This window comes from Sorghum bicolor, chromosome 1 (genome assembly GCF_000003195.3).
Source record: "Sorghum bicolor cultivar BTx623 chromosome 1, Sorghum_bicolor_NCBIv3, whole genome shotgun sequence".
Classification (NCBI taxonomy): Eukaryota; Viridiplantae; Streptophyta; class Magnoliopsida; order Poales; family Poaceae; genus Sorghum; species Sorghum bicolor.
The window spans coordinates 18198109-18209148 of NC_012870.2; the positions used below are offsets into that span (position 1 = coordinate 18198109).

General features: G+C 44.5%; 1 protein-coding gene across 1 annotated transcript; it reads right to left on the reverse strand.

Annotated features, from left to right (window-relative positions):
- Positions 421-6028, reverse strand: LOC8067074 (myosin-7). Its single transcript, XM_002466930.2, has 8 exons — positions 5219-6028; positions 4941-5126; positions 4719-4838; positions 4516-4568; positions 4129-4261; positions 1745-3808; positions 1125-1237; positions 421-1005 (listed from the first exon to the last, which is right to left on the reverse strand). Exons 1-8 carry the CDS (start codon positions 5303-5305, stop codon positions 822-824), a joined length of 2940 nt encoding a protein of 979 aa, XP_002466975.2. The 5' UTR covers positions 5306-6028; the 3' UTR covers positions 421-821.

Consider the following 11040-nt stretch of genomic DNA (forward strand, 5'->3'; position numbering starts at 1 on the left):
CTTGTTTAGTTGCTAATTTTTTTTTAAAAAAAAAATAGATTTTCCGTCACATCAAATCTTGCGACGTATACATAGAGCATTAAAGCATTAAATAAAGATAAAAATAACAATTAATTACACCGTTTGACTATAATTTTGCGAGATGGATCTTTTGAGTCTAGTTAGTCTATAATTAGACAATATTTATAAAATACAAACTACAATATCCATTTTGCAAAAAATTTTGACCTCACTTGAAAAATCGTCTACAGAAGAATGCTTCATTGCTGCGCTTCCACTATGCCGGCACCGCGCATTCTATCAGTAAAAACAAGCACTCCATCACACTCGGAAGCCTCGGAGTCCACCTTTCGCAGGCAGGTCGAAAGCCCCAAACCCACACTGATAGAATAGTCAGGAACTTGGAACACAATGCAAGAATTTCTGAGATCAAACTGACACCCACTCTTTTCTTCTCATTTTCCTTTCATCACAACACAGTGACACCATGAAAATTATACAGCACAACACACTCTAGAGAGGGTAAGAGACAACTATTACAACTTATATTACTGCACACACGCCAATGGGGGAACGAACGAAGAAAACCAAAGAATATTATTGTGACGAGATCTACATGTTGCTGTGTACTGTAACTCTGACGGACAAACCACACCGCAGGCACCCCCCTGCTACATACCCGGGGGGTACCTGTCTGGCCTGGCCTGGCCTCCGCGAGGCCTCTGGTCTGGAGCCTCTCTTCATAAAAAGCTCATCCAGTCGCCCACCTGTACATCTAATCTTTTTTTAGCTACAACACAATGTGAGTGGAGCAGCATCGGTCACCGCAAGGAGTTCTTCAGCGACCGAACCGTCATCACGAGCTGCTGCCGCTCGCCTTCCACCTCCGCGAACTTCAGGCTAATCCCTGAGTACCGTTCGTGCAGCTCCTTCAGCTCCTCCTCCATCGCCTTGTTCCTCTCCTTCAGTGAGGCCAGCTCCTTTGCTGACTGGTCAGCCGCGTTACTGACATAGATGAGAGTCGTTGCCAGCAGGAAGAAATGTCAGTCAGATGGCCGTGGTTCATGTGTTTCTGAACTTAAAAGGCGTAGTATGTGTCAGCTGAGTTTAAATGATTGATGTACCTCATGTCAAGCCCATTGCAGTCACCCTGTCTGTTGGTGCTTGGCAGTGCAGTAGTGCTCCCAGTGGAGCCGGTATTGTGTTTGGTGCGCTTATTATTAGTGTGCTGATTGTCCTGCAAAAACAGCACTTTGTGTTACTTTCTGTGCACCAAAGTTGTATTATTACAATCTAGTAAGCAGTTCTATGTAAAGGTCGCTCAATGAGGTAAAGCAATATAACATGTCCTCATCAGTGGGCCCTGTATGCAATAAAGCTATTCCATGAGCTATGATGATTTGGGAGCCGGTGGATAGAACTAAAGAAAATTTTGTCTTCCCATGTGCAAAGAGACAGAAATCATGACATTTTTTCACTGACATGTGCTCATACTTTTGTTGAAGCCTTGTTTGATCAACCGCTCATTCTACTGACTTAACTAGAAAAAGGAAATTACAGCTACTGGTTCAGATGGCAATCAGGAAGCAAAAGTTGCAAGAGTTTATGGTTCCATTTTTAGATGGATTTAGAGCAAATAATTTTTTTGAGCGTTGCAGTTATTAACATCTACATTATCACAAACCAATTAAAAGGAGAACTGTCTGCACTGGAACTGGAAACATATTAGCGTTGCAGAATTTACCTTCGCATCTGAATTTTGACCATTTGCCTTTGCCCCTTCCCGGGTTTCAAGGGATCTTCTCAGTTTCAGCACCTGAGAAGCAAGGTTGTCTTTCTCAGACTCCTTCTTGGACAGCAAAGTCTTCAAGTTGTCGCACTGGAGTTTCAGTGACCCAATATCTATTTGCAGCTTTCCAATTGTCTCCTCCTTCTCGTTCTTCAAACGTTTTAAATTGTGTAGTTCGTCCAAATGCATCTTCACTTGGTCCTTGAGGGATACAAGCTCTTTATTTAGTGAAGTAATCTCAGCAGTTTTGTCTTGCAATTGCATGTCCTTTTCACTAATTCCAGCTAACTCCTTATCTTTCTGCTCATTCTTTTCGAAGAGCTCGTTTCTCTCACTGGATAGCTTGTCAATCTTGGCATTGAGTAGGTCAATTTCTTCTGACAGAGCATTCATCCTTGCTTCATCACATCTTTTTTGGCTATGGAACTCGTCACTCTTGCTTTTGAGCTCCATCAGTAGCCTGTCTATCTCCTTTGACTTGAAATCCACTAGGGTTATTAACTGTTGGACCTTTACCCGGTGCTGATCCTGAACTGATCCGAGATCTCCTTGAGCCTTCTGCAGTAACTCTTCCAACTGGCTCTTCTGCAGCTGCAGCTCCGCCACCTCTTTCCTTGCTTGCACAAGGTGTCGTTCGTTTGCACTGAAAGCAGAAGATACCTGTGAAGACAACACCTTGAATTCCTCCTGAAGTCGTTCTGCAGTAGTTGCATTATTCCATCTTATCTTCCTCAGAGAATCCTCAGCCTTAATGGCCCGTTGCTCTTGTTCCACCTTTGCGCTCATTATTTCTGCTATGTCAGCCTCAAACTTTTTAGCCTGTGTCTGGAGTTCATTATCCAAGCTCTCAACATTGGCCTCAAGATCACTTATAATAGACAAATGAGCTGAACACTCATATTGCATCCTTAGCTGCTCTCTGAGTTGTGTTTGCTCCAGCCTTGTAGATATGTCATGGTTCTCTTGCTTTAGAATCTCATAATCAAGTGCAAGTTGCTCCATCTGCATCTCGATATCCTCACGATCTTTCTTGTACAACTCAATTTCATTGCTCAACTCAAGGATTTTCTTTTCAAGCTCAGAGGTAGAGATGTCATCACGCTTCTTTGCTAGTGCATCTAGCATAAGCTCATCTTCCTTCTCTTGGTATGAACTCGATTCAGATAAGGCTATTTTGTGTCCAGAATTGTGCACATTTGACAGTGCATGCTCATATTCTGCCTCCTGCGGATCATCCCGTGTATCCTCTTGCAAAATGGAAATCTCTCTGTTCTTTTGCTCCAACATCTCATCAAGATCTTTCACAGCCAGAAGCAGCTCAGAGTTGGATTCCTGCATCTTTTGCAGTTGTAGACGAAGATCCGCATTTAGATTCTTCTCATGACTCAGATCTTGCTTCAGTTCTTCAATCTGTGACCATGGGTCATCCCCATCTGAGAGCCGTTTCCCTGAGCCATTTGAATCATGGATAGTCTTCCTTGCCCCTCTAAGTCCTTCACATTCTCTTCTGAGTGCATCCCTCTCCTCCCTCAGGCTGCTCATCTCCTTGGAGAGATCTTGCCCACGCCGACTCTCCTTCACAATCTGCTTTCGGAGAGTCTGCAACTCCATATCTGAGACATCCAATTTCCTGGTTAAAGTGGCTACCTCACTTCTTAGCTTCTCCACGTCATCATCTTCCCCTCTTAACCCTGCCTCGCCAGAATTGCTCGTTGACCCATCCGTACTAGCATCAGGAGCTGAGCTTCCTGACCAGTCACCGGAACTGGTCAATGGGTTTCCCACGGTGCCATTGTTGGCAAATGGAGAGAGAGCATTGCTACTATCCTGAAGAAATGAGTTGTGCATGCTTGCGCTAATCTTGGGGGTATATCTCCCAGAACTTCCATCTGAACCAGACACCGAGACGGCATCGAAACTGCTGCCATTGTGGAGATGGCCCACTGGGTCAACAGATGTAGGCACATTTCTTCTTGATGGAAACCTCATGCCTGGAGGTTTTCTTATCAACAACCCATCCTGTACAAGGGAGATATCAACCATCAGGAGAAGACAAGAAAAATCAAATCACATACAGCATGCGGTTGTTCAGTTCTAAAATGTTCCCATCTACAGTCTACAGGCATGATAAATCAGATCTCAAACAAAAAGCGACATACAGCTTATTATCATTCAGATATAAATATAACTTAGGCTCCCTTTGCCCCTTTTTATTTTGCAGTGCTCTTTGTATGCCAAAAGCCCTCTTTCTTAGCAATCACAAGATGAAACAAAGCAACCCAATGATGATGAATCCAAACGAGGAAAAGCTCTAAAGAATTCCCCAAAGACCCACTTACTTGCACAGGACTCATCGCATCCGTGGCCGCTCTAGCCTTCTCGCCGTCCTCGTCCTCAAATCGGCTAAGCTGGTTCTGCAGCGTCGTTCTCCTCTGTGGCGTCTTTGGCACCGGCGAGGCGTCGCCGTTCTCGCTGTTACCACCGGGAGGACAACAAGAATCAGTAACCAAGCAATGCCCCAACCAAGCGAATGCTTAAGACCCAAACCACAATGCAGTAGCAATGACTATAAATCTGGTTGAGATGGCTCAATCTCTAAGGCTCAAATAACAATGCAGCGGCGGCAATGGCTAAATCTGGCTGTGGTGAGACTATCCTTAAAGCTGAAACAAACAACAATGAGGCAGAGATGTGTGCGTAGATTAATCCACCACCCAACGACGCACCTCACGTCGTCTCCGCACCCACCGGCGCCACCCACCACCCGCTGGATGGTCACCTGTCACAGGAAGCGAAGCACCAGCGAAACATCAAAATCAGACAGACCGCGAGCACGTCGCCGTCGCAGGTCACAAGAAAACGGCACGACCCTTTAAGGGATGCGAGGGAAGGGAGGTGGGGAAGAGAGAGCAGAGATGGTGATGCTCACGTGCAGCAGCGCGCCGGGGCTGCCCTTGAGCGGGAGCGTCACCGCCGACGGCTTCAACGCGTCGGCGTACTCCGCCAGGTTCACCGTGGCCTCCCCCAGCAGCGCCGCCTTGCTCGACCCCTGCACCGACAGCATTGCCCGAGTCAAGATCGATACCGGAACCACCGCCGTCGGTTAATCGCGAATTAGTTGAGCGGCGGGCGGCGGCGGCAGGTCGCTTACGGTCTCGTAGACGAGGAACTGGTAGATCTTGTCCTTGCCGGCGGGGAGCTTGGTGGCCTCCATAATAGGGGCCGCCCACCGGCACGCGCCGTCGGTGACCTCCGCGGGCTCCGACCGCGCCGTCGGCCGGCCGGCGTCCTGCGGCGTCACCACCACCATCATTGCCTCCCATCCCAGCTCGGGCACCTGCGGCAAGAACCAACCACGCCACTCCCGTCACGCGTCAATCAACAACAAAATTAAATCCGGAGCTCTGCTTCAGGGCTACGGAGCCGTGCCTGCGTGGCGTGGAACTGCAGCTTGAACACGGCCTTGGCCTTGCCACCGCCTCCGCCGCCGCCGCCGCGCCACCGCGACTTGAACATGTCGGCGTCGCCGCGCTAGGTCGGTCGGTCGGTCGGTCGGTCCCGGAACAGAAGGCTCTGCAAGAACGACCTCCGGTCCGGCCCCCCTTCGCCTCGCCCGCTGCCGCTGCCGCTGGGCCAGCTAGCTACTCCTCCACGGGAGCGTCCACCGGTGGCGGCATTGCAATGCCGCGCGCGGAAGAAGCCACCGGGCCGCGTGACGCCACCAGGGTCGGTGGTGTGAGGTGCCGATGCGGTGGTGTGAGGTGCTGGTGGTGGTTAGTTGGAGCGCCCCGAAGACCACCACCACCGCCACATGGTGGCAGAGCAAGCATAGAGCGTGAAGGGGAAGTGGGCGAGTGAGGGCGAGGCCACTACTGCAGCTGCAAGCGAAGCGAGGCACCACCGAGCAGGCAGGCTTTGGGCAAAGGCACGCACGCAGCCAGCAACAAGGCCGATGCAGTGGACACTGGTGGTGGTAGTAGTAGTAGTAGTAGATCTAGTGTGTGAGAGAGAGAGAGATCAGAAGAACTTTCTCTCTCTACAGCTCTGCTTTTCCTCTCACGCGCTCTCTCTCTCTCTCTCTGATTGGGGGGGGGTTAAGTGGGCTAGAGAGAGAGAGAGGAAATGTAGTGAGAGAAGGTTGTGATGAAGAGAGGCTATAAAACGGAGGTCAATTGTTTGGGGGAAAAGAGAAATCGAATTGATTTTCTTGGGTAGCAGTAGAGGCGTAGTACAGCTGGGGAGCGAGGGCGATTGGGGTCTGGTGGAGAAGTGATGGATTATAAAATCTGAGCCTCCGGCTGCTGCAGCGTTGCTATGGATGGAGGAGTATGCTGTTGCTGCCTGCTGGAGTGTGTAGTAGCTACTGTGCGGCGCCATTGCTTGAGCCTCAGAACTAGAGATGAAAACGGATCGGATACGGACGGATATCACTGATATCATATTTGTTTTCATATTTCTGGTCGGATTCGGATTCGAATACGGATAATATCAACCATGTCGGATAAGATATGATTGGATATCGACATCACAAATATACGATTTAAGTATTCGGATACGGATACGGTATCGGATGTTGAATATTCGGACTCGGATACGGACAGATCTAAACTCCTCTAAACGAATTCGGTCTCGAATACGGTCGGAAAATATCCGTACCGTTTTCATCCCTACTCACAACTTCTGCAGCGACCGGCTGCATCTGTGCCGTGTGGGCCTGGGGATGGCAGTTGCTCCTCTGCCTCTGATGTGGGATATTCCTATTATTTTTTTCGCAAAAAAAAATTGTTTTGGAGTTCTGCGTCACTGCGTGTTGGATAACAGTACTTGTTGGATTTGGATCCATGGAGATGGGATATGGAGCCATGGAGGCAGGAGAGAACCATGGCATGTGATGAGAGCAACTTACTTGAGACCAAAGTTTCTTACCCGTTAGTCGTTACTGATGTTCTACCGTTGGGCGATGGACCATTTGGGTTTTGGTTGTATGCGGAGGTAAATTTCTAGCGGCTAGTGCGCGAGAGTGAGCGCATGATGAGAGGGAAGCTCTACTTAATGTTTAACATTAACATTTGGTTGAAGGGAAATGTGGCGAGTGGTTGAGTGAGGCCTTGTTTAGATACACACGAAAACTCAAAACTTCACAAAATTCCACATCACATCAAATTTTGCGGCACATGCATGGAACATTAAATATAGATAAAAAAGATAACTATTGCATAGTTTACCTGTAAATCACGAGACGAATCTTTTAAGCCTAGTTGCTTCATGATTGAATAATGTTTGTCAAATAAAAATAAAAGTGCTACAAGGTCAAAAAGCAAAAAGTTTTTAGATCTAAACAAGGCCTGACCTACATTTCCTCAAAATAGCGAGAGGTAGAGAAAAAAAATTGTAAAGTTTATGGAGAGTATATATTAAGCAAAGGATTGGATGATAAAATGATTTATTCTTAGACTGAATATTTGTTGCGGACTGAGTTGTCTGCTATACCAGTATGACGTAGTGACTATGGCCTTGTTTAGTTGACCACAAAAACCAAAAAGTTTTCACGATTCTCCGTCACATTAAATCTTTCAACACATACATGAAGCATTAAATATAGACAAAAATAAAAACTAATTACACAATTTATCTGTAAATCACGAGACGAATCTTTTGATCCTAGTTAGTCCATAATTGGACAATATTTTGTCGAAGGCCTTGTCTGGAATATGAAAAAAAAAATTTGTTGACCGGAGACCAGCCATATATAGGTCTTGTTTAGATGCGAAAAGATTTTGGATTTCGCTACTGTAGCACTTTCGTTTGTTTGTGGCAAATAGGATTTTTTTCATATTCCAGACAAGGCCTTCGACTGCTAGTTAGTCCTATTCTTGTCTTTTTTTTCTTTTATAAACTAATTTGTATAAATTTTCTATGATTCGTGTGAAAGTCTTGTCCTAAAGAGATGTAAATTCTTCACATGATTTCATTTGCGGCAACAAAGAGAGCACCCCAACAGAATTTTGTGTTCAAGCATATATGCTTATGAATTCAAGTTAAAATATTTTATGACCATATTGAATACGTCTTTATTTGATAAGGATATATAATATGTTTGGCCGAGCTTAAGATTTTTGTAGAACCACATTATAGATCATGGTAAAAGGATCTCACCACCGACGTCACCTTTAAGAGTCTCTTTGTTAGGGCTCCTTTCCGACTCTAGCTCTGGCTCCTCCAGAAAAGCCACGCCAAACGTTTTTAGAGAACCCGTTTTTAAGTAAAAAAAACACAGGAGCTGAAGTCATTTTGGCGAAGTCACAAATGGTAATAATAATAATAATAATAATAATAATAATAATAATAATAATAATAATAATAATAACAATAACAATAATAATAATAATAATAATAATAATAATAATAATAATAATAATAATAATAATAATAATAATAATAATAATAATAATAATAATAATAATAATAATAATAATATAAACGGGCTTTGCACCAAGGTGGAAAAAGGAGAACAGAAACATACCTAAAGTTTAACGTTAGTTTGAGCTATAATTTACATAGAGCCACTGGTTAGCTGTATTGTCATTATTATTAGGCCTTGTTTAGTTCGCAAAATTTTTCGTTTTTAGGTACCGTAGCATTTCGTTTTTATTTGACAAATATTGTCCAATCACGGAGTAACTAGGCTCAAAAGATTCATCTCACAAATTACAGGTAAACTGTGCAATTAGTTTTTATTTTCGTCTATATTTAATGCTCCATGCATGCGACTAAAGATTCGATGTGACGGAGAATCTTGAAAATTTTTACGAACTAAACAAGGCCTTATTCGCTGTACTCTAACACAACCCAATCCATCGTGCATTCTTGCTCACACCTGGAGCCATAGAAACAGTGAAAAACACATATAGGCCTTGTTTAGTTCACCTAAAAACAAAAAAAAATCAAAATTCTCGGTCACATCGAATCTTGTGACACATGTATAGAGTATTAAATATAGACGAAAATAAAAATTAATTACACAATTTGCCTGTAAATCACAAGATGAATCTTTTGAGTCTAGTTAGTCTATGATTGAATAATATTTATTAAATAAAAACGAAAATGCTATAATAACGAAATCTAAAAAATTTTCAGAACTAAACAAGACCCTGGCCTTTGTACTATGCAAGCAAACGGAAAAGCACAAGAAGACGCGCTCAGGTGAGGCCACCCTTTTTGTCCCTGGCGGCTTTCCATACCGTACGCAGCATCTGACGGTGAGGATGCTATCTACCATCCGGCCCTCAGGAAGGAGATCGGACAGCCAACGTGACTGGCGGCCCTTTCTCCATATGTGGACGTGCATGCCGTCGACACCCTTTTTTTTTTTCTCTCCTCTCCGCCTCCGCGGCCTCTGCATCTGCATGCGGTCCTCGCGGTTTACAACTTGGCAATGGCAATGCCCATGGTGGCGGTGGGGCGTCGGATCCTGGTCCTGCCAACCGTTCCATACGCCCACATGATGTGCTGCCTGTTCTCCGTGGACGCTGGACAGGCTACACCGCCGTACAGTACTGTATATCCAACAGGACGTCCCGACGACAAGCGTATCCCAGCGCCCTACGCGTGCATCCATCAAATTCCAGAGCAGGGGGTGGTGTACTGGTGGTAGTGTAGCTACACCGATCAAACTTGCCTGCAGCCAGTTACTCTTGATTTTCTCTTCTCCTGTGGATTGATCACGCAGGCAGCAGAATAGTTTATGGACACTACACTTAGGTTGTGATTTGCGTCCACAGTTTTCCTTTTTTTAAAAAAAAAATACTCGAAGGAGTTTCCTAGAAACACAAAGTATTGCTTGAGTAGGAAAAGTTTCACGTCGCCAGTTTTCAAAGCACCGCGTAGCTTACATCAAATTCAAAACCAGTCATTCTCTTGATGAAACACGTGTGAATACACGGTCGCTAAAAAAAAAGAGTTCAGAACATAAGCGCAGGCACCACCTCGTAATCCTGAAGTTCACTCAAAAGATACTACGAAGATAAACAAAAGACATTATTGACGCCAGAGATTCCAAAGATGACATCCATTTCCACCGCTCAATTTTTTATATCCCTTGATTGACTTTTGTTATATTATAGGCTTATAGCTAACAAGGATTTTTTTTTTTTGGTAAAGGCTAACACGGATATTTGTCTTAATATAAAATCCCGTGACCCATGTTATTATTGCATTCGTTGCAAAACAGTACTAGCCTGTTATTTATTATATGGATCGGAGTATATTATTTTGCTCTCATCCAATTTTATTTATAGTCATGAAGAATCGAGATAGATATATGCTTTCTTGCGCACTCCTCTCCAACCTTCCGCTCCTCCTTATTTTGCAAAACAGGCCTTATTTATTTCTCCCAAATCCAATTCCAATCCAAAGAAGAAAAAAAAGGTTGTCATTGCTCTCCGTTTTGTTTTTTGCGCGTCCCCGCGTATCTTTTCTCTCAATCATCCGCTCCCGTTTTCTTCTCGTCTATCGTAATCTGACTTATGGGTCCCAGTTTTTTTTTTCTTGGAACGCCGACAAAGAAGATTTTTTCTAGGAACGAATGCGTTTGGTCATCGTTGAGCACTCGTAAGTCGTCACACGCGTCCGTGCGACGCTGATGACCACGAGTAGTTTCATTTATTATTTACTGCACCCAGGAAACAATTGCTCGGCTCAAAGCGAGTGATCGCGCCTAGGGTAAACCAATTAACCAACCATTTGGTACGGCAAATCCCCAATCTAGTAGAGGTTAGGTTGGGTTAGCGCCAGCAGATCAGGCCAATCGCAAAAGTGGAAAGAAAGATCGAGCAGAGCGGAGCAGGTCCGTCGATCCAATCAACAGGGAATCCTGCTGTTGCCCGTACAAGATTTCTTTCAAAGAAAAGAAAAGGGTACTTGCATTGCATCACTCTTCACTCACTCACTCGCATGTGGCCCCTCCAGCATTAGTTAGGACGACTTAGGACAGTAGTACGGTTGCTTCAGGCTATGTTAGACTTGTTTAGTTGACAAGATTTTTGAATTTGGGTACCGTAGCACTTTCGTTTTTATTTGACACATATTGTCCAATTATGGACTAACTAGGTCCAAAAGATTCATCTCGCAAATTATAGATAACCTGTGTAATTAGTTTTTGTTTTCGTCTAAACTTAATACTCTATGCATGTGCTGCAATATTCGATCTAACGGAGAATCCTTAAATTTTTTGGAAACTAGACAAGACTTAG